This window comes from Psittacula echo (assembly GCF_963264785.1).
Source record: "Psittacula echo genome assembly, chromosome: Z".
NCBI classification, from domain to species: domain Eukaryota; kingdom Metazoa; phylum Chordata; class Aves; order Psittaciformes; family Psittacidae; genus Psittacula; species Psittacula echo.
This window is the reverse complement of record NC_137742.1, coordinates 13,521,560-13,545,119: the sequence shown is the minus strand read 5'-3', so window position 1 is coordinate 13,545,119 and position 23,560 is coordinate 13,521,560. Positions and strand designations below refer to the sequence as shown.

The 23,560-nt window shown below is 40.8% G+C and overlaps 1 protein-coding gene across 1 annotated transcript; it reads left to right on the top strand.

Moving 5' to 3' along the window:
* Positions 1 to 1,519: 1,519 nt before the first annotated feature.
* Positions 1,520 to 15,742, top strand: SLC45A2 (solute carrier family 45 member 2; the record flags this gene model as incomplete). Its single annotated transcript, XM_080637364.1, has 7 exons — positions 1,520 to 2,012; positions 3,099 to 3,275; positions 6,100 to 6,425; positions 10,199 to 10,342; positions 11,795 to 11,918; positions 12,823 to 13,028; positions 15,518 to 15,742. The coding sequence occupies 7 exons, from the start codon at positions 1,520 to 1,522 to the stop codon at positions 15,740 to 15,742; spliced, it is 1,695 nt and encodes a 564-aa protein (XP_080493490.1).
* Positions 15,743 to 23,560: the final 7,818 nt, after the last annotated feature.

Below are 23,560 nucleotides of genomic sequence, written 5' to 3'. Positions count from 1 at the left end.
AAAACAGTCATTGAAATAATGCTGTTTTCTTATGTGCTGCTGCAGAGTTATTATCATAAAGTAATTCTATTTAATAGCCTGACTACATTTTCTTAATGCAGTCTCCTCATTATATTACATTTGGAATTTCAGTTTGCCTAGAAAATCACTTCAGAATTAAATTTGTTACTTTAAAATAGCAGCCAAGTATTAATCCTTTCCTCTCTTTTTGGATGAAACGGTAGGCAGCTTAGCTGCACAGGTTGTAAACAGTGGTTATTCCACCGTGGTTTTCATTTCCTTCAGAATTAAACCATCATTTGAAACAGTCTCCTTCTAGGCAAAAGAAAATACACTTTTAAAACGAATTAGTTATATGGCCTTAATATAATTTTCTTTAGTCTGACATGTCAGGAATGACGATATGAGGTGCTGGGGTTTTAGTTCATTATGTCAGAGTGTTTACCTTGCCAAAGATTAATTTGTTGCTGACAAAGACTTTGAAAGATGAGATAGACTTTAGCTCATTTTACCTGTGTCATGCTGAAATTGGCGGTGTTGTTACCATAAAAACACCTTTTATATTCTACCACATGAACACCTGCATGAAAGCAAGATTTACCTAGTAGGTCCTGACAAATTAGATAAACAATCAACAGAAGCATCTTAAGTTTCCAGCTAATAATCACACTAATGTCAATTACTGAATATTACATACCTTTACAGTAAGAGGTGACCATTTGCTTAGTCCCAGCTGCATCTGATCATGTCGGAGAACAATAAACCTTATCAAATGTACTCTCCAGTGCACATAACTTTTGACCCCAAAATTGCTGAAGTCAATTTTAAAAGGCTCATTTTAACTCCGTGCAGGTTGGATCAGCTGCCTCACACAGGTGGCTAATCTAAAGGGTACAGTCTTGGTATGTCACTACAGATTTCTTTTAAGGCCTTCTCTAAGTGAGAGTAAGTGATCCTGATACCTTTGTTCTTAAGGAACCAAGGAAATAATTGGTTGTACTGGGGATGGCACACAGCAGGTACACAAAAATAACAGCCAGTTGCTGTTTGACAGACATCTGTTACGCTTTTTATCTGCCACTAACACTCCAGGGCAGTAGGTAGGTTCACTTCCTTATCTTCATGAAGTGCATTGAAATCCTTTTCTGGACACATCTTCTAGATTTTTGCCACCCTGTTCAATCCACAGGAAACCAGAACTCTGGTTGGTGTTCATGTTTGTGTAACAGAGAGATGAGGGTTCTGTATTCTTGGCATCACTGTCTTAACAGCAGCAAGAAATAGCTTTGTGGCAGGCTAATCCTGCACCTTTCCCGCGTGATGTATGTTCCCATTGTATGTGTGTTTCATGCTTAAACAGTAATTAGTTGTGGATAGCTGGGAGCTTTGCAGACGCCCAAGAGCTCAGATCTGCTCAAGTTAACACATCTCCCCGCCCCCTTCCTTGCATAACTTGTGATCCCAGAGCCATAAAAGTATGTGAGTCCCTCCCCCAGCACAGTCTGATCCCACCCGGCATATGACCTGGGCTCCATGTCAGCCAGAGCGGGCAGCACTGACTTGCCAGCACGCCGCACATAGCCAGGGCAATCAGCTTCACAGAAGAGAGTTTCTATCTCCTTTCAAGGTGGCCAAGGCCGACATGGACAGCACCAAAGAAGAGGAGGCTCTGCTGCAGTCTGTGAGGAGGGCTGGAGCCATGGTGCCGAGGAAGCGAGCGGTGGGAAGGCTGGTCATGCACAGCATGGTGATGTTCGGCCGGGAGTTCTGCTATGCCGTGGAGGCCGCCTTTGTCACGCCGGTGCTGCTCAGTGTAGGGCTGCCCAAGAACCTCTACAGCCTGGTGTGGCTCATCAGCCCTATCCTGGGCTTCATGCTGCAGCCCGTGGTAGGTTCAGCCAGTGATCACTGCACCTGTAGCTGGGGCAAGAGGCGACCTTACATTCTGGGTCTGGGCATCATAATGCTGTTAGGCATGGCTTTGTACCTCAATGGGGACATGATGATCTCAGGTGAGTGAGGGGCATGCACTGTGCTGACAGACAAAACTCATCCTAGCCTTTTGAATCAGAAAGAAAAGAGGGGTTCCTTTTTTCTCCTGTTAAAATTGGGTACAGTGTTGCTCAGCTGCATTGAAGGAGCTGGGGAACACTAAAATCTTAATATATGTTGAATTCCAACAGTTACGTACCCTGTACATAGTGTTCTGTAGTTTGTGCATGTGATTATAGCACGTTGCATGTTGGTGTGGTGGCCTGATCTGTTCATATAAATAGAGCACTGCTTAGGCCCAGAGAAGTTTTTATGAGCTTAAATCTAGCTTGTTAAATTAAGCAATAAATATTGGTTTTGTGACATAATACTAATTGAAACTGAATAACTTTTAATCCCTATTTTAGAAAGGTGACCATTTAAAATACCTATCTTTAATTACTGGAGCAGTGGCTTGACTCAGAACTATGTTATGCTGGTGAATTATAGAAATTCGCAATTCCTTGGAAACCGTGTTGTACTTGGAATGTTCAAAATTGAACAGGAATGACATCCGTGGATGCTATTGTTTTTCAGCTTGCAGTGGAGTTCTCAGAGTCTTGATAGAAAGCTGTTGCTGTCACTATGACTTGGCAGAGGGGGGAGGTGTATGTTTTTGGGGATTGATTTATTCTCTCTTCCTGATAATCACTGGTGTTGAATAAACTTGTATTCATCTGCCCAAAGAGTTACAGCAAATTCTTGATTATCTACAACAATGGAAGGGTGGGACAAGTAGAATAAAGCAGAAAAGGACTGCATGTGTGCTAGTCTACCAGAGTATGCCATGGAGATGCGAAGGAGTAGATTAAGGCTACTGATGCTCTTGATTGTGGAGCTTGGGATACCCTAAACTTGTGCTGACTCAAAGTAGTAAGTTAACCCAGCACAGCTCAGCACTACAGATTCAGTTATCCTGCTTCTCTGATGGGATTCTGGTATCAACACAGAATCTCTTTTGCATAGCTAAGCATTGTTTAGATTTGGAGGTATCAGGAAAGATAAAATGTGGTTTTGCAGAACATGGTACTGTTGCTGTCAGAATGAGGGTGTTTTTCTTTTTGTAGCTTTCATCGGTGAGAGACAAAAGCAGCAGACGTGGGCAATAATCATTACCATGCTGGGAGTAGTGCTTTTTGATTTTGCAGCTGATTTTATCGATGGCCCCATCAAAGCGTATTTATTTGATGTCTGCTGCCATGAGGATAAAGAGAAAGGTCTGCATTACCACGCCCTCCTCACAGGTACTCAGATCCCTTCTTTTCCTCCCTCCTTCTCAAAGGAGGGGAAGGTAACTGCATGGATTTTATCCTCCCTGTGTTTCTAATATTGAATGAACTGATCATCTGATCCCGCGCTTCAGTCACGAGTCTTTTTTTGCTGAGTTTTCACTGCTCCAGAGAACAGGACTTGTGATTGCTGCTACAGGAACTCTGCTGCAGAAGGCTGCAGGCATAAACATTTACAGCAACATAACCATGATTTAAGTAAGAGCAATTAGTTATTTTAAAAAGTGAAGTAGCATTTATTCATCTTGTTCTGATTTTTGTCAAGTTTTTGGTGAAGTGAAAAGGGATGTAACTTGTTTCCTTGCCATAGCACTTAAGAATAACATTTTTGACTTGGTGTGACATAGAGCAAGAGCTGCACGAACCAGAACAGTTGGTTTCCATTCTTCAGCAGTGCTCCAGTATGTGCCTTCCTGTATAGAAATAGGAATTCTGTGTAAAATTCAGAACTTCACAGCTTCCGCAAAATACATCTAACTGGCTCAGTGCAGGGGTTTGCATATGAAGTGAGAGCTTCATTTGCCTTTATACGTGTTTGAAATGTTGCTCAGTTACAGAAGGAAACCTTCTGCACTACGTTTGTGTTGAGAAGATGCACAGGGAAGACACATAAGGCTGGGTACCTGTAATGTGGATCAGGAGGCACTTTCAGCCATATCTTAAAAGCAGTTACTGTAAAAGGAGTAGACAAAAAGCAGACTGGATGAGGAGTCATGCAATCTGTATTGATGCAGATTTTTGTGCCTATTGAGCCAAACCAAGAGCAGAGGCATATAGATTCAGTGACAGTTACTGTAGTTGAGGAGGGAGGTGTAGTAGCTATTAACATTGGGCATTTAAAATAGCTGTGTCCAGGAACACAGATTATAAGGGAACCTTAAAACCACATGGAATTAAATCAGTATTACCCACTGGAAACTGACAGATCAGATTTTTAACAATCACTTGTTTGGACAGAGAGGGGAGTCAGTCTTATGTACATTCTTCCCATCAACAGAACTCTGGTTGCAATTTTTGCTTGGATGATAGGAAAAAGGCTTGATTTCCACATTTGTAGCCACAGATTTAGCTGATTCATTTGTATACTGAGCTGTGAAAAGGGATGTGAGACAAATAACATCAAAAAAGACTAGAACAGACTGCATTATTTGGTCCATCACCCTGTGCCCTCTATCTTATGGGTCATTACCTACCCTGTTCTTGAAATCTTCCCTCAACAGGGGTTCTGCAGCCCTTCCAAGGCAGTCGGTTCCAGCACTTCACTGGCCTGTTGTTAAACAGTTTTCTCTAAAATCTAATCTTGATACCCATTCCCTACAATTTACATTTATCATTCCTTGTTCTAGCCCTACTAGACACAGACAGCAATCTTCCCATTTCTTTTCTAGCTTTCATTTTAGCTATCATTTTGTTTCCCTGATTTAGTTCCTTCTTTTTGTACTACGTATTTTCAAGATCTGGCTCTCCAATTTGTCTTCACTTTAAAGTTTGAACATGAAACCCTGTAGAGCTTTGCAGTTATGAAACTTACGACCACTGAGACGTGGAAGGAACAGCGCACATGTCCAACACACAGCACTCAGACTGCATTCCAATGTCATCATTACTTTTTGTCAAAACAGCATGCAAAGACAGCCTCAAACATCAAACATTAGCTCTGTGCAAACATTTAGTGTAGGTTTCCTTCAAAAAGTTATTGACAGCTTAATAGTTCTTCGTGAAAACAACAAGGATACAATCCCCTGTAGAATACAGTAGGACACAATGAAGGGCCTTAATTACATCCAAGAGGGAAAAGAGTACAGAAAGCCCAGAATGAAACCAAAATCCCAGGTTTTGTAGGTGAAGCAAATGTAGGTCCTGTTGCTTTTTGTTAGACAGAATGGTTCTGCCATACGTTGTCTTCAGTTCTCCTAAGCAGAACAGAAATACTTCCAATAAGTCCTTCAAATGCTTCTATCCTGCTTAGCTCCCATGACCTGCACAGCCACCTGGTTAAAAGGGTGTCACGACACTACAGAGCTGCTTTCCCTTCCAGAGCCCTGTTCTGTATGTAACAGTGTGCGCTTTCTTATGCTTCTGAAACTATGTGGGCACAAAAAGAACAAAATGAAGAAATCGTAAAAACAACCAGACGGAGCGCTGGTTTTATTAGTCTCAAGACACAAGGCAGAATTCTCATTTCACCTTTATCATAACTTTTCTGAGAAAATCAGTAAATGAAATTACACGTTTGTATTTTATTAGTTTTGTTCTCTGCATGGTGAGGTACTTGGATTTTGATAACTACAAAACAACGCTTTTAGTTTTATTTCCTTTAAGAAATACTCACACGGAAAGAGTATTTCTGTTTAGATTCACCTCTATAAAAAAACATTTTACAAAATCTGAACTATAAATAGTCCTGATATAATTTAAAAATGTTTGGGTTTTTCATTAACTCTTTTTGCATAAATTTCATTAGAATTTTATGAACTCACTGTTTCAAAGAAAGAAAACTTTGAAGAGTCAAGAAAAGAGATGGAAGTCCGTGTTGCTGTTTCCTCAGGCATGTTTTTGAGAGTTCTGTGCTCCAGAGCTGAGGAGATTTCTCAAGAGATGTTTGGTAATCACGTCATGTATGTGATTAGCTCAGTATTCCTATTTCTTGTGATAAATACCTGAAGAATGATTATTCAGCCAGTTCTAGCGGGGGTCACATGTTGAGAGTACTGTGTATGATTTGTTTGTTTTATCAGTGCCAGTAGACCTTTCTTCTCTTTTTTTCCCATCCCCATAGGTTTGGGAGGAGCCCTGGGTTACCTGACAGGTGCTGTGGACTGGGGGCAGATTATGCTGGGATATTCCTTGACATCAGAATTCCAGGTGATTTTCTTCTTCGCAGCCTTGGTTTTGCTCATCTGCCTTGCTGTACATCTGCGCAGTATTCCAGAAGTTCCACTCAGATATGAAAATGAAGAGTCAAAGTTCTTGTTGGAAGTGACTGAATCCTATAAATATAGCTCCATAGAGGAAGAAATCAAGAATGGTTACTTAAAATCAACATGTACTGAAATAAAGGCTGAAGCTAAACCAGAGAAATGTGCTGATACGTCAGACATGGGGGTAAGTGCAGAGATGATTTTGTAAGCCATGTCATTTTATCCCTGGAACCCTTTAATCTAACTAAAATTGATAGACTGACTCTTTTTTCACACACACATAAAAATAATCCTCCATCAGGATACAGGATCAGGATAAAGCCTGCTTTCTTTTCTCTTTATATATTGGTTTTAAAGTTATGAAGTATTTCCAGCAAAAGGTACAAGGCAGGCTAGTCCTGATGCTTTGAACAATTGGTAGGGATGAGGGAGAACCAGGTTCACTTTTCTGCTCTGTTTCAGCATCACTCGTGAATTTTGTTGAAAGGATCTACTTTGACCTTTAAATCTGATAGAATTAATGTCAAATTGTGGGCAAAGACTAAAGATCTTTGGTATAAATATGTAACTTCCATTGAAGTCCACGTGCTTTCATACGTAGCACGTGAAGTGTTTGTTCCCTGGTCTAGCAAATGGGTTTGCTGCTGCCTAACACACCATTGAGGGTTTATTGACAGTAATTTGTCAGTATTGTGTTTAAAATTGCCACTTTTACAGCAATGCTACCTCGAGAGGTTTAGTTTTATTTTGAAGTTATGTTGTAAGCTGTGTCTTTGGCAGAACTTTTAGGTGAAAGAGAATAGTGAGTACTTTCAGATCATCGCTCTTACTTGATTCTGCTGCATTTTTATGAGAGATTGCTTCAATCTAAGGCAGCTAGGAAAAGGTGAATCTACTCCCAAAATACCTGGAGAGTACACTTCTAGAATGGTCTTGGGAACAGATGATCGGTTTTACTGTTTTGTTGATAACTTTTAGTGCTAGGAATCCTCACTGGCTTCTACAAGTGATGAAAACAGTTCTGCTGTTCTAATTTTACTTCTGATCGCTTGGCCTCATGTGTATCCATCCCTGTCAGGTCTTGATAAATTGGGTAAAAAAATATTGAGACTGTGCAGATGGTTATAAGTTAGAAACCTAAACTCAAGTTTTAGCTACAAATAAAAGGGATTTATTGCCTATTACTATTTATCATTTTTATTATAATACTTGCTTTTCCTAACTCAAATCAAAACAATTCACCAGATGCAAAACAAAGGTAAAATAAAAGATGAACACTGCCTGGTGAAAATGACAAAGACAGAGAGGAGCAGACAGCAAAGCAACAGTTTGGGGGAGAACATAGCTAGCACACTGTGATGCTCTCGCTGTTTCCTCACCATAAGCTACCTTGAGCATCCTTCACCAGCACTGCTCACTCTGAGCGCCCTCCAAATTGTCAGAGAAGCTGAGTACCACTGACTGCTTGGCCCATGTGGGCTCTGAAGAAAGGAAGGTAAATGATGAAAAGAGAGCAGATGCAGTGGAAGCAAGAGGGGAGCTTCTACCCTAGCAAGAACTAAATCCTCTGAATCAGTAACATCTGATCCCTGAGGTAAAGCTCTGGTGTCCACTGTGGCAAGCTTGTGCCATTGCCCTCCTCTCTGTATTCTTCACCGGGCAGACTGAGAGAGGCTTAAAGTGCTTTTATCTGTCTCATGTTTCTTTGATGTGCCTGGGCATATTCATTTTCTAGACATCACTGGCTTAATGGTCTGTCTCTTGTGGTACATGTTTTGTGAGTCCATTCATTACTATAATTGCTTCCTTGAAGAAATGGTTTGGCTTCCTGTTTTTCTGTGTCTCTTTTTTTGCTGCAGGCATCACGGCCCTGTATCTTCTAAATTAAGGGCTGTGCTCTTACATGCTAATGTAGCTATTAGCTGTAATTAGCATGATTATTAATGAGATTTGACCTGTTACAGTATGAACAGACGTCCAAAGTGATTAGACTTTTGTTCTTTAGTATGGTGCCAGATTACTCAGGATCTACTGCCATAAAAGCCAAGTTACATTGATTCCTTTGTATCCCTTAGGAACCATCTTAGGCCTTGAGCTGCAGTGATTTTATAGAGCAAATAAGTTGTCATCGTGAGCTTTTGCAGGATAAGGTACTTAAATGGAGCCAAACTTCAGCATGCCATTTAAATTAGTGTGGGTTTTGTGTGTTGCTGTGTACTGAATATGTGCATTAAACTTCTCAGATTCCATTTCCACTCTCTAAAACAACTAGATAGAAAGCAAGCATTTCACCTAGCTGTCAAATTATTGTTTGCAATTACAGCAGTATCCTTGTCTAGTTCCCTGTCCTTATCTTAACACTTTAATTGCAGAGGCTGTTTTAAAGAACTGCGTGGAAAAGCTGAATGAACTAGATAAACCAAGTCAAATGATAGTAATTACTTTGAAATAACATTAGTAAGTCAACATGAATTTTTCTTCTTTTTCTTGGTTTTTGACAATGTAGAAGAATAGAAAGCTTACTCGGTTTAAAAGGGACAGTGATGCCAAGAGAAATTCCAAGGGATTTGGACAATATGCAGTTCAAGGTGAAAGTCAGCCACTTAGGTTTTGTCATTCCTGTGAGGATTAAAAACCTCCCACTGGAGCAAATAATTTCCAACTTTGTACGTGCCGATTATTCATAGAGTAGCTCGCAGCATAACTTAGCTCAAAGGAGAGCAGAATTGTGAGAAGTAGAACATTGAAGGAAAAAATAAAAAAAAAGTCATTATCTTACAGCAAATTGAAGACAAAATTCATCTTAACAGTAATGAATGTAACTTTTACAATTCTTTCACATTTCCCTTACCATCTCTCCCAACACTTTTGCCTCCAAACATCACTAAAGGAAATTGGAAGTGTTTCATCATGCACAGATAATATCTTTTCTTTTCTCTGAAAGCAAAGAGCCATGAGGAGCTTTACAGCAGTAAGAATTACATGTCACAAATGCCTGACATCAAGCACACCTACAGTACTAAAAAAAATTGAAATGATACAAGTGATGTGATGAATGTGACTGGAAAAGTTACTGAGAGATGGCTTTGGGCACAGGACTCAGACAAGGAGGAGGGAGATAAGGTTGGGCATTAAAAGAGATACTTTGGTTTTCCCCATCAGTGGGATTTGTTAACCAGCACCAATAACGTTTTGATTTTAGAATTACTTATTTCTGCTGTGGGATGAGGTCTTCAGGTGCTGGAGCTCACATTCTCTGGGAGCTAGGATTTTGAGTGGTGCTGCCTCTCCTGTGATGTGTCACAGTCTCTCCCTGCTTCATGGAGGGGAGGACAGTGCATAGTGGAAATCTCATCATATGCCAGAATAGGTGAAGTTTTCTAGGCAAAGGAATGGGAACGAGGTCTCAGAAATGGTGAATTCCATGACTCATACTTCTTAATTCTCAGGAAGTATTTTGAGTTTCATTTTTTCTGTGGCAGCTTTAAATTTTCAATGTAAAGTTGATGGTCTCTGTATTTTTGTTTCTGGTTTCATTTTGTTTGGTTGGTTTTGGTTTGTTTTGGGGTTTTTTGTTTGGGTTTTTTTGTGTTTTGGTTTGTTGTTTGTTTTTTGTTTTTTTTTTTGAAACTCCATTGATTTGTTTTGGCAGAAAATTTTCTCTTGGTTCTACAGGTAAACAATAATCCCACTGAGTATCCCACAGCAAGAAATGTTACGCCTTTGCTGATATACCTCAGCTCTCTCAGAGCCTTTGAGAATCGTTCAGATGGCTTTACTAGGCAAGAGCTCTACAAGTCAAATTTATATTGAAGGACTTTCTGTATCCTAGCAGAAAATAAAAATCTTTGGAAGTTTACCAATGAAAAGATATAAAGGCTGTCTCCATTTGCTGTCAGCTATTTTATTAGCCTTCAGGGCAATAATACAGTATTATTGTTAAATACTTGCTTTCAGGATCAAAGGCGGATGACCCTTAAATCACTCTTGAAGACACTTTTAAACATGCCATCCCACTATCGGTGTCTGTGTGTGAGCCACCTCTTTGGATGGATGGCTTTCCTGTCCAACATGCTCTTCTTCACGGATTTCATGGGACAGGTAAAAGTGTAAAATCCTCTCACTTCTCATTCTTCTTAGCATCTTCCTTCTCCTCCACCGGAAAGAAATGAGACAGTGTTATAATTCTGAGGAAGTGGCAGTGGTGGCAGATCCGGTTGCATCAGATGGTTCAACAGGAGTTTTGGGGAACAGCTAATTGATCTCAGACACCCCCATTCTGAATCAGTCTGTTGGATCTTTGAGGAAGACCTTTTGGCATTTGTAAAGCTATTTGTGTTTATTTAACTGTTCCAAATGAGCTGTTCCAAACACATCCATTCTCTGCTTTGGCTTTGGAGCTGTTCCGGGGTGGGCAGGTTTCCTAACTAAAGTACTGCTGCTGTTGCTTGGGTGTAGCCAGCCTTGCCTTGGTGTGGGCACTGTGAGCGTTACCTGTTCACTTGCACTGCGGCCTCCCTGGCCTCAGGCACTGATTGCAGCTCTTTGTACACAGTAAGCTGCTTTGAAGCTGAAACCTCTTGTCTCCTTCAATTTGGCTGTCCCTGGCACACCTCCTTAAACCTTTCCCTGAGCCCCCTCTGCCAGCAACTATTTGCTTCATGATACCCAGTGCTCCCTTTCCTGCATCCTTTCCAGGCAGTAAGACTATGTCCCTGCCAGTGATTCTAGCCTGTATGATCCTGTCTGCCTCTTTTCTTCCAGGGTTCAAATATGTTCCTGGCACAAATCTTCTCATTGCCACTTCCTTTTTTTTCCCTGTGCTTTACACGCAGTATTCCCATTTTATTGCCTTTTTTTTTGTCTCTGTTGGCAAGACGAAAGCTTGCTGGTTTTTGTTTTGTTTTGTGTTTTCCTGCAGTGTATATGAACAAGTGAAAGAAAAGGTTTTGCTTGCCTAGATAAGGAACCGAATGAGACAATTACTGGGTAGAAAAATTAGTGTGTTGGGGTAAGCCTAAATGAGAAAAAAAAGCGCCCAATTGTAGATAAATTAGGGACAGGATAAGGCAATGTTGTGGTACTTAGCAACAACTAAAACATTGGTATGTTATCAGCATTGTTCCTAGACTAAAGCTGAAACAGAGCACTACACCAGCTACTAAGAAGGAGAAAAATAACTGTTATAGATGAACCCAGGACAGGCAAGAATGCACAATTGGAGAGAGAAGAGTGGGAAAAGAAATGAAAGAAATGAACCAGAGAAATGAAGCCAAAGAAAAAGTGCAAACGAACCAGTGTAGACTAGACAGTCCAGGAAAAGGCAAAGAATAACACACAAGGAGAAGCCTGGGATGTGACAATCTGAGAGAAATCAGTGTGAAACCTGGAGAGCTGTGAAGGGATGGTTAAGGCATTGCTTAATTGATTTCTTGGGTGCTGTCTCTTCTAAGAAGGATGAGGCCTTGTGTTGGCCACCCTGTTCCCTTAAGAAGGAGGTAGTGTATACGTGCAGTCATCCTTGCCTTCTGTGATCTTTGTGGTCTCTTTCAGGTTGTATACCACGGTAGTCCTTATGCTCCTCATAACTCCACGCTTTACCTTTCCTACAGAAAAGGAGTAGAGATGGGATGCTGGGGGCTGTGCATCAATGCAATTTCTTCATCAGCCTATTCTTGTAAGTACCCAGCAATGCACTCCAACTCTGTGCTTTGAAATAATTTTTAACTGTTTGCTGTTTGCCATTGTTTGAAAAAATAATGTGATGCCAAATTAACTGTTTTATTCCCACATTAAAACTTTGAGAAGCATTATTAGACACGCACCTCATGACCTGTGATGAGGGGTCACTTTGGGAGAAGGCATTGTTCTGCATGTTCAGACCCTGAATACTGAAAATCACTTGGAAGTTAAATGCCAGACTGAAATGGATGCCGTGGGCATTATTCTGAGATGCTCTAGCACCTAGTAGTGCTGTAGCTGTAGGTTCTTGAAGGTACTTGTGGCCTCTCCCCATCTGCCTTCCTCATAAAATAAGTCTTTCAGAATGCAGTAGAAGTTCTTGCCAGAAGCATGAACCTTGGTCTTCAAAATTATGTGTAAACATGCTAGCACAGTTCCGCATACAGATTTCACTGTAGCTCTTATGCGGGATTAAACTTGCGATCCGAAAACTCAATTGAGTAACTTTGAGAGGGCTGAGCTGCATATTTAAGAGAGGCTTTTTGCCTTTGGAGCCTAACTACAGGCATTTCTGTAGCATCTTTCTCAGGTCAGACAGAGTTTGATGCCAAATGTACACATTATAATCAAACAGCGGAAATGTCTGAGGTTGTCAATGAGTGCAGTTATTCCAGAATGTTTGTTAACTACTTCTCTGGAGTTGGCTATGTCAGAATAAGACTATCCCCAGAGTGAGCAAATATTCTTTGGCAAGTTTATACCTACACTAATTTGAGGCAATTTCCAGAAGGAGTAAGATTATCTCCTTCACTGCATTTTACAAAATAAAACACCCTAAAGGAATTTCCTGATTAAATGTGACCTGTTTTTTTTTCAGCATTTTCACTTTCTTTTCACAGACATACAGAAAATTCTCCTGCCACACCTAGGACTAAAGGGACTTTATTTCATCGGATACCTACTTTTTGGTTTGGGTACTGGATTAATTGGCTTGTTCCCCAATGTCTATTCCACTCTGGCTCTATGTTCCCTCTTTGGCATCATGTCCAGCACTCTGTATACAGTGCCATTCCACCTCATTGCAGAGTATCACAGGGAAGAAGAGGTGAGTTCAATGTCTAAGGAAGGATAAGTTTATATGCGTCTGGGTCTGTTTAGTCTATTTTGGGAGAAAACAGGATAGAACTGGTGAGCAGCGTTTGATTTTAATTTCGAACTATTTATAATGACACACATTATGAATGGAAAGTTTCTGACAGAGAGAAGTAAAGCCCCAGCTCCAAACTCTCTAAACAGTCCTGCAGTGAGACAGATCATTATGTATCCTCAGAACTGAAACAAAGCCAATAGCATGAGTTCAGGCAGTAAGCAGATAACAAGGCTCCACTTGTGCTGTCTTCAAGTGCTACTTTCCTTATATCCCTCTTTCCATCCGTATCAGTTGAAGAGGTGACTTCTGAGTTCCTAAGGTTAATAACCACACTGTAAAGGCTGGAAGCATTTTTACTTAACTGCAAAGTGTTACAAAAGCTGTTAGCTAATAAAGATGTGAAATTCAAGTACAAACAGTTTTATATAGTTCAGTATTATATACCTCATTCTCATTATCTCTCTAAATGTCAGGGACTGGGTTTTGGTCCTCCACAGCATGAAATACTGTTTCCAAGGAAAGTCTGGAAAAGCTTGCACTCCTTATATTATGTTTCTGGGCACAGCAGGATCTTCACATCTTGTAAAGCTCTTTAACGGAAAGGTTCTCTCAAGTCTCTTAAACTGGTGAGAAAGCTGGAAAAAAGAAGGATTAAGGAGAGTTGGGAGGACTTAGGAAAAGTTCTCATTCTATCTGGGGACATTCAACAAAATTAATGAAGAAAGTGTTGAACTGTTGAAAAACAACACAGTAACAGCTGGGACCAGTGCAGGGCTAGATCAAGTCCTTGAGAACATGTCCTGCTGCTCTGTACAACTGCTAAGCATCAGCATCAGAAGGATGAATGGAAGAAAACTGAATTATTCTATTGGAGGAATCATAGGAGGATGTCTCAATGTGATTGAAAGCTGCATAGATCTGAGTCCTAAGTTTTCAGTTAATTTCTCTGTTCCTTCCAACAGAGAATGATATGATGAAGCATTTTAGAAGGATATAACAAAGGACAGGCAACGACTGCAGTTTAGGGTGAGATCACAATCCTAACCTTTGGGCAGCCAGCTCCAAGAGAGGGAATAAAGGCGAAATTCTGATTCAGAGCTGTTCCAAGACAGAAGTGAAATAAAATACACTGAAGTCTGCATGGACTTTGTATTTAATAGGCTAATATATTCAAATGTTACTTGTAAGGCAACCAATTGGTACTTATTTGGAGTAGGGTACTTGCTATGCCGTATGTTAAACGATATATAATTCTATATGTAAATGATATATATGCTATATATATGTTCTATAATTCTACAACAGAATTAGATTTAGCTCAAATTTTCCATAATGTACAAGATAGATAGAAAAAATAAAGAGGCAACATTAAGTGCAAGACTGCATTCATTTACACATTCATATACTATAGCCAGAACTCCTAGCACTTTGAGCACTGGGCACAGCTCAGCAAAATAGGTATCATTCAACAAAAAAAATGTGTCTGAAACTGGAAATATTTCAGGTATAAGGACTGTGTCACTCCAGAACAAAGAGCAGGCAATTTCTGTCACTATGCATTCTACCAGAATAATGTGCTGGGCTGTTAAATGCCGACATTCCAACTCCTATTCCATGGTACTGTTCCCTAGGACCCAAATTCAACTTTGTCTACTGGATTTGGAAGAGACTGTCTTCAGTACTTTTGAGCTTTATGTGGTAACAGCTAAAAGGCAACTTAAGAGGTGTCATGAAAAGCGAAAAAGCATCGTAATGGTCAAGATTGTTTGGATACCAGAAGACATAATGAACTAAGCTTTTTGGTCTGCTGTGTATATCATAGCAGATATACAGATAATCAGTAGTTAATAATGGTCTTTGATAGTGTAGAAGAGTCCTAGTCTGGACATTAATTTTCAGATTAATATCCCCCCCCCCAGCAAAAAGATTACATTTAGATTTTATACTGAACTCCTTTATGTGCTTTGGGCTATAACTTCAGAGCACAGTACTCTGTTATAATGAATTATGCGTTGTATGTGCGTGGGAAACAGTATGACTCATCTTAGCATCACTTTGAGGCTCTCCTTCAACCATGAGAGCTGGAGCTAAATTGTACGTGATAGGGTGTCCTGTACTGTGAAATGTAAGTTTTCCAGAGCTCAAATAGACTTGAACTTGAAGGAAATGGCTAATTTTAATTCCTTGAGAGAAGTGATAGAGGGAAAAATTGCAAATGGGAGAAATGGGAAAATTTGGGGAGAGCTTGGAAAACTCGTTAGCACTTGTACTATCTCTGTTTGAATTCTGTATGCTCTGTGGGACAAGTATTAAAAACAGAAGGGAAGCAGACAGCCATTGGCTTGCCTTGCGGCACCTCAGGGTTGTGACAGTGCATTGGCTGAGAACTGCAAGTTGTCAGCACCGTCTCATTTTGCTGGGTTTTGTTTTGTGCTTATTTGCAGAGCCTGAAGCTGCAGGACGGGGAACAAGCTGGACAGCCTGGGCGAGGGAAGGGCATTGACTGTGCTGCTCTCACCTCCATGGTCCAGCTGGCCCAGATCATCCTCGGTGTGTGCCTGGGGCTCTTGGTCAGTGTTGCTGGCAGCACGGTCACTGTGATTTCAGCATCGACAGTGGCACTGATCGGCTGCTGCTTTGTTGCTTTTTGTGTACACTATGTGGAGTAGGACCGTGTGAAGTGATTGGAAGGAAGCTCCCCAGGGCAGCGTTTTCTTTCTGAGTCAGTAGCACACTGGTGCTGTTGCTGTGCTGATACTGCTGCACATCCTTCTCACTTACCTCCTTGGAGCAATTGCAATTCCAGAGCTTTACTAAATGGAGACTGGATAAAACTGGTTGCTTATTGCCTCAGATTTAAATCTTATACATTTTGACTGCTTTGTTACTTCATTCCTGCTGACCTCAGTGTATGAACACACTATCACACATGACAGTGTGTGCACATGATAACTCAACGTCCTACATGAGGAGTCATTACAAAACTCCTGTCCTGGGTTCGGGACAACTCCTCATTACAAATTTGTGGAAATTAATAGAGAAAATATGTCATAAACTGAAAAAGTAGTAGAAATGGACAGCGAGGAAGAATGTTGTTATTTATCTTGTTTTTCAAGTATCTTAAGTTTGGGGATATTCCTTCTGGTACTCAAAAGCTGCAGGAGGATCAAACAGAGGCCGTGCAGGATGCAATTGTGTTATGATTAGTAATAATGTTAGTAGTAAAGATCAGTTAATTCCCAGCTACTGTCAAAAGCAGGTTTGAGTGTTCAAGATGACTGGAATATAGAAAGATTGAAGCCTATTGTTTAAAAGCATAACTATAAAGTAATTATTTTATGCTGGATCCTGCTGCTTCTACATAAATGAAACGAAAGTACTGATGGAGCTTGTCATGAATGTCTGCCCAAGGCTGGTCTGCAAATCCATGCGTAGGCACCTAAACAATCCATCTATGGGAAACAGGTGCTACTTCTTCCTTCTTAAAAAGCTGGCCTCTTGACTTTGATACTGTAATTGAAGAAATAAACTTGGCCAAAATAAGAATTTTATGAATGGTTGTAAGCCACATAAATCTTGACATTGGATATACTGTGATATCTAAATACTGTAATTTGCCTTAAAGTAGCCTCTCTCTTTTTTCTATTTTCCTTCACACATCTAGCTTTGAGTGAAATGGCATTTGCTCTTTACAGAATATTGTAAATAAATTCAGTTCTGCAAAGCATTATCAGAAATTATTGTACAGTGGATACTTAAGTCCAGTTATTTGTATTTAATTGCATATGAAGCTTCATTCTTAGTTTTATAGTCTTGCCAGAGTTTTGAGAATCCTGTGTTCCTGAAGATGATACGCTGTATTTATCCTGTGCTCCCTTCATCCTCAAAACTGTCATATCCATTTGCTATGTTATATGCTAAGCCACATGAAGTCATCTGCTAATGCAATATTGCTAATGAACGGTGATGCAGAGAGACTGTTGCCAGGTACGATGTTTGTTTGGGTTTTTCAAATGTTGCACATGTATAATCAACACTGTTCAGTCAAATGCAGTGTTGAGCTGATCAGCTCTTAGAAGCCCTGCATGATACAGACTGACAACACCACAAATAAATGGTTAGGTTTGAGCATGAAATGGCTCTGCAGAGAGGCACCAACTTTGTCCTTTTTCTGTGTTTTTAAGAGTAGAGCGAGTCATTTATTCTAAGGAAAAAAAATCTCTCCTAGATAAACTCTTATTAATTATAACAAGCTTATGGAAGCTCCAGCTACCTTTTCCTGATGATGATTGTGTCTCCACTGTCAGTGCAGGCAAACCTTATGATTCTTCACAGCTCCTTTAACCTGCCTTTAATTTTCTTTAATTATTTTCTTTAATTTTAATTTTAATAATTTTCTTTAATTTTATGGCCCTTCCTGAACCCATTTAGTGTCACACTCATGGAAGAGAAAAGCTTGGAAGAGAATGAGCCTCTGCACTGTGCTTGAAACACTTTGTAGGTGCTGATATGACTGGAGCACAACCATGACAAACACAAGAAGGTCAGAAAAATCTTCTCAATTCACTTTATGCCATTATTAACTCACTAACCTCCACTAACTCAGTATCTCCTGGGAGAAGGAATTTTTAAGGGAAGAGAGAGGCTTTTGTGGAGCCATAAAAATAGGGAAAGGAGGAGGTGATCTTGTTTTATAGGACTGCAGGACTCAAAGCACCTACATTTAAATAAAATTTGTTTAATTTCAGTTTATGCCTATTCCCTCTTGTCCATTCCCTGGACAACACTGAGAAGGTCCTGGTTCCCTCTTCTTTAACCCCCACGCCCGTCAGCTATTTACACACATCGATAAGATCCTCCTGAGCCTTCTTATCTGCATGCTGAACAAACCCAGCACTGTCAGTCTATCCTTGCACAGCACATGATCCAAGCCCTCCACTGTGTAAATGCATGCTACATGTGCTGAGGTCGTAAAGCTCCAATTGTAGCGTGAGGCTGGCAAAGGAACTTTGCAATGTTTACCTATGTCTTTGTCAATATTTTCTTTGAGGTTTAACACCATCAGAACATTAATATTTGAATGGTCAGTGATATCTCTGCTTTCTCTGCTATCTTACACAGAGAAAGCTGGCATTTATTCAGGCCCACTGAGTGACTGAAGATCTGTAGCAGCATAACAAGAATTGTGAACCTGCAGAGAAAAAAGAGATGTGACCATCATATGTATCAATACTTTTATTTACAAATTTATTCAGAGAGAAATGTCTCAGGAACTCACATTATCATCTTTCTCATGATGTCTCCTTTTAAAATTCACTGCATGCTACAGAACACAGAACAGAACAGAAGTCAGTTTCGCTTTGGAAATGTCTCCATAAAAACATCCTGTACTTGTTTCTAAGACTTCAAAAGAGTATCTTTCTTAATTGGTCTTAGTCAAAAATAGCAAGCAGACAAAAAACTAGGTACAATTTAAAAAACAGTGTTTAAACCAGAAAAAATATGGTGGCGTTCATTCTGAAGTCTAAAATGTATTTCAGGTGGTCCTGAAAAAAAATCTAAAATGTTACTGATTCATGAGAAGGGATAAAGTATTTCTTTCAACAATAGAAATGTTAAAAATATTAAAGGCATTGAAGAACTGTACTATATTGCTACTAATTTAAGAAGTTCAACCTTTTCTGTCCTTTTACACTAGTTCAGGACTTATGCTATCAATATGATCAGTTATTGTGCTTAATACCAGCTTTTATTGCAGTGAGTTTTGAAGTTAAAATTAACCTGGGTCTTACCTTTCTTACCTGTTTTTTTCCAAATACATCAAGTAAATGAAGATCTTCTGTATATCATAGTTATGCAAATAATACATTGAGATGAAGACAAAACACCTTGAAATAACCAGTCCCTCCTCCCTCCACTTTAACAGAACTAGTCGTGGCTGAATGAAACAAGGCAGGAAACAAGTCTGCCACCTTATCTTAACACTTCCCTTTTTATTTCTCCTATGAATGCCTGCCACTTGTTCCCGTTTACCAAGCAGGTATATCATGCAAGCAAACCCTTCAAGAAGTTTCAGTTCTCTTGTTTAAAGGACTTGCAGTATCAGTAACATTACAATTGAGAGGAGGGTTGTAGCTTGTTCGGGGTTTTTTCAGTGTTCATTCTGTCTTTCACAGATCTCATTAAATTTCTTTGACTTCACTGAAAACAAGCAACTCATGTGGTTTGTGGGGGACACTTTTCTTCCAGGTACACTACACAAGTCAGGACGAATCACAGGTGTCTTTGCCTTGGCAGAACTCTCAGCTTTAGCACTGGTACCCATGAATCAGTACCAGCCCCTGCAGCATGACAGAAGATAGGGAGAATGGTGTAAAAGGAGAATGGTGTAAGTGGGAGATATACAGTGATGACATTTGATGTTTCTCAAGTGTAGAGGGATTGCTTCATGGAGGAAAAGGGTGGAAGTACCTGCTGTAAAATGTCTTCAAATTATTTTTGGCATGATAAAGCTATAAAAAATTATCTATAAACCAAAACTTTCCCCTCTAAGTTTCCAGCATTCATTTCTCATTCCCTAGCTGCTCCTTCTTTGTTTATTTAAACAGCAAATGTTCAGGGCCACTTGACCAAGACTAAACTGTGAAAAGCGATTTGTAATTCTGCTGTCTTCTATGGTGTATTCAGTTTCATGCATTGTTCCTTTAGGTATGTGAGGCGTGTTAGGCATTTGCATCTCCCAAAGTTTCTTCTTGGGAATTCACTTCTTACCTTCCCATATACTAGTATTTTAGCTGTGTATTAAAGATAATGACTTCACATCATGCAGAGACACCAAACCAGAGGGTATTGCCTCGTGTTGCTCCAGGTTAAGTACTCGCAGTAGTGGGAAAACAAAATTCAGCGCTTTCCACTCGGGGTTGCACTGTACACTGAGATAAGCAGGCCCTGCCTGCTATTTTCAAGGAGAGAGATCTGTGACCTTTTCTAAAAAAAGAACCTCTTTTTGAAAGGGTAATTGTCAAAGGCTATGTCTGCTCCAAGGGGGAGAGGGAATGGGGCTGCCGTCGTTCTAAAGATCAAGTACTTTTCTCCCCGCAGTCTGGGTGTTTGGTTGCCCCCCAGTGTTCAATGACATTATAGCATTTCTCCAGGGCGTAGGACCTGCCTCCCCTTGCAAGGCTTTCTAACCTCCGTCTCTCTGTTTCATCTTACTCTGAAGTTTCCTTGCAGTGATGCACATCTGCAGTTCATTTCTCCTTTTTGTGCGTAAACAATAAAGGAAATTTGCTTCTTATTGGCTGTAACCCAGCTGCGTAATGCCAGTGAAGACACTGACGTGGACACATAAGTGCTCACGGAAGACACGATTAGCACCAAACTCATGGTGGAATCCGACCTTTGAAAACTTCAGTGCTAATGCCAAGCATCAATCCTGTAGTGCTGCCATCCTCAAATTGTTTAGCAGATGAATTTTTGTTGTATTGGTTCCTAATAGATAAGGTGCACTGGGAGGCAGGGACAGTGGTAACAGCTGAGAGGACAATAGGCAGCATCAGGGTCTTTGACACCTCTGTTTTCAGGGACCCCTTGCTCATTAGGTGTTGAGGTGAGGAGGACAGGGAAAAATAGCAGAACTGTGTGGTCTAAGGAATGACATGAGGTAAAGAAAAATGTTCTGGCAAAGATGTCTTCTGTTAAAGGCTGGGAGCACCACCCTGGAGTTGTATGGCTAGCAGATCCCAATATAAGTGCAACTGTATCTGGTTTCTGGGGTGTTATAACATATTAAATATATATATATATATATATATATATAAATATATGCCATCTTGCAATACGATTTGTGAGTTATCAGTTTACAGTGATTTTCACGGCTGAAGCACTTGTTCCTGTAATACATGCTGAAATTCCAACATAGTACTCAATCCCAAAAAGAAATTTTAAGAAATATATCTCAAATATTTTTAATTGCCATAATATTGCAAAGTATGGCAATGTTAGAGCACTGGCTGCCTCTGAGAGAGATGGCACCTTATCAAAGGCTATTGGTATTTTCTGAACAGGAATTTGGGGGTTTGGAATATTTTATTCAGAACCACTTTATACCAAGTGTGTTCAAAATTCAAGTTATCAAATCTGTGTATCTGAAAATGTAATCCCAACTGTAAAATTCAAATAAGATTCTTCTTTTTGTTATTTATGATCAGCTGTATAGACTGAGCAGTTATCTAATAGACTGTTCTAGGACCCCTGTTACCTTCAGATCAGGAGCTCATGAGTAGCTCTCTATCTCTATATGCATCATTGGATTTGCCTATGAGTGAAGGACTGGAATTCAGCAGGAAATATCTTCTGATGGGCAAAAGGAAGAGTGCATTTCCTCTGAGCCCCCTCAGCTCTTTCAGTAGAAACAAGAAGCAGTCAAAACATTTTTTTTAAATCTGTTTATGACAATAAATATACAAGAAATTATTTGAAATATACAGTAGGATATGATTTGAGGGCATAAAATATTTAGAGGTTATTTTCAGAATAAATGACAAACAAGAGAGATGTGCTAATTCTACTACATGAAAACCAGTGACGTGGTTGGTGACAGCCAGCATGGCTTCACTAAGGGGAAATCCTGCCTGACCAATTTGGTGGCCTTCTATGATGGGGCTACAGAACTGATGGACAGGGGCAGAGCAGTTGATGTCATCTACCTGGACTTGTGCACAGCGTTTGACACTGTCCCGCATGACATCCTTGTCTCTAAATTGGAGAGACATCAGTTTGATGGGTGGACCACTTGGTGGATAAAGAACTGGCTGGATGGCTGCAAGCAAAGATTGTGGTCAATGGCCCAATGTCCAGCTGGAGACCAGTAACGAGTGGTGTCCCTCAGGGATCAGTGTTGGGACCGGTCTTGTTCAACATCTTTGTCAGTGACATGGACAGTGGGATTGAGTGCACCCTCAGCAAGTTTGCCGATGATACCGAGCTGTGTGGTTCGGTTGATACGCCGGAGGGAAGGGATGCCATCCAGAGGGACCTCAACACGCTTGTGAGGTGGGCTGATGCCAACCTTATGAAGTTTAACCATTCCAAGTGCAAGGTCCTACACCTGGGTTGGAGCAATCCCAGGCACAGCTACAGGTTGGGCAGAGAAGAGATTCAGAGCAGCCCTGCGGAGAAGGACTTGGGGGTGTTGGTCAATGAGAAAATGAACATGAGCCGGCTTCAGTGTGCGCTGGCAGCCCAGAAAGCCAACCGTATCCTGGGCTGCATCAAGAGGAGCGTGACCAGCAGGTTGAAGGAGGTGATCCTGCCCCTCTACTCTGCTCTCATGAGACCTCACTTGGAGTATTGTGTGCAGTTCTGGTGTCCTCAACATAAAAAGGACATGGAACTGTTGGAACAAGTCCAGAGGAGGCCGCAAGGATGATAAGGCAGCTGGAGCACCTCCCACATGAAGATGGGCTGAGAAAGTTGGGGCTGTTCAGCCTGGAGAAGAGAAGGCTGCGTGGAGACCTCAGAGCAGCCTTCCAGTATCTGAAAGGGGGCTATAGGGATGCTGGAGAGGGACTCTTCATTAGGGACTGTAGTGATAGGACAAGGGGTAATGGGTTAAAACTTAAACAAGGGAAGTTTAGATTGGATATAAGGAGGAAGTTCTTTACTGTTAAGGGTGGTGAGGCACTGGAATGGGTTGCCCGAGGAAGCTGTGAATGCTCCATCCCTGACGGTGTTCAAGGCCAGGTTGGACAGAGCCTTGGGTGGCATGGTTTAGTGTGAGATCCCTCCCCGTGGCAGAGGGGCTGGAACTAGGTGATCTTAAGGTCCTTTCCAACCCTGACTGTTCTATGATTCTATGATTCTACTGTACTGGAAACCAAAGAGGTATTCATAGCTATTTATTTGCTATCACAGAATCACACAGAAGGACAGAATACGCCTTTGGAAACGATGTAGTCCAAGCCCCTGCTGAGCACAGTCACTAACGCAGGCTGGTCAGGCTGTCTTGAGCCAGAAGCTGAGTGTCTCCAAAGATGGAGTCTGTACAACCTCTCTGGGCAAGCTGGTCCATAGAATCATAGAATTGTTATGGTTGTAAAGGACCTTAAGATCATCTGGTTCCAGTCCCCTGCCATGGGCAGGGACATCTCCTCCTTATATCTAATAAAAATTCTAAAACTTCCTCCTTATATCTAATCTAAACTTCCCCTGTTTAAGTTTGAACCCGTTACCCCTTGTCCTGTCACTACAGTCGCTAATGAAGAGTCCCTCCCCAGCATCCCTATAGCCCCCCTTCAGATACTGGAAGGCTGCTATGAGGTCTCCATGCAGCCTTCTTTTCTCCAGGCTGAACAGCCCCAACTTTCCCAGCCTATCTTCATACAGGAGGTGCTCCAGCCCCTGATCATCCTCGTGGCCCTCCTCTGGACTTGTTTCAAGAAGTGCTTGACCACACTGGCCATAAAAAAAAAAAAAAAAAAAAAAAG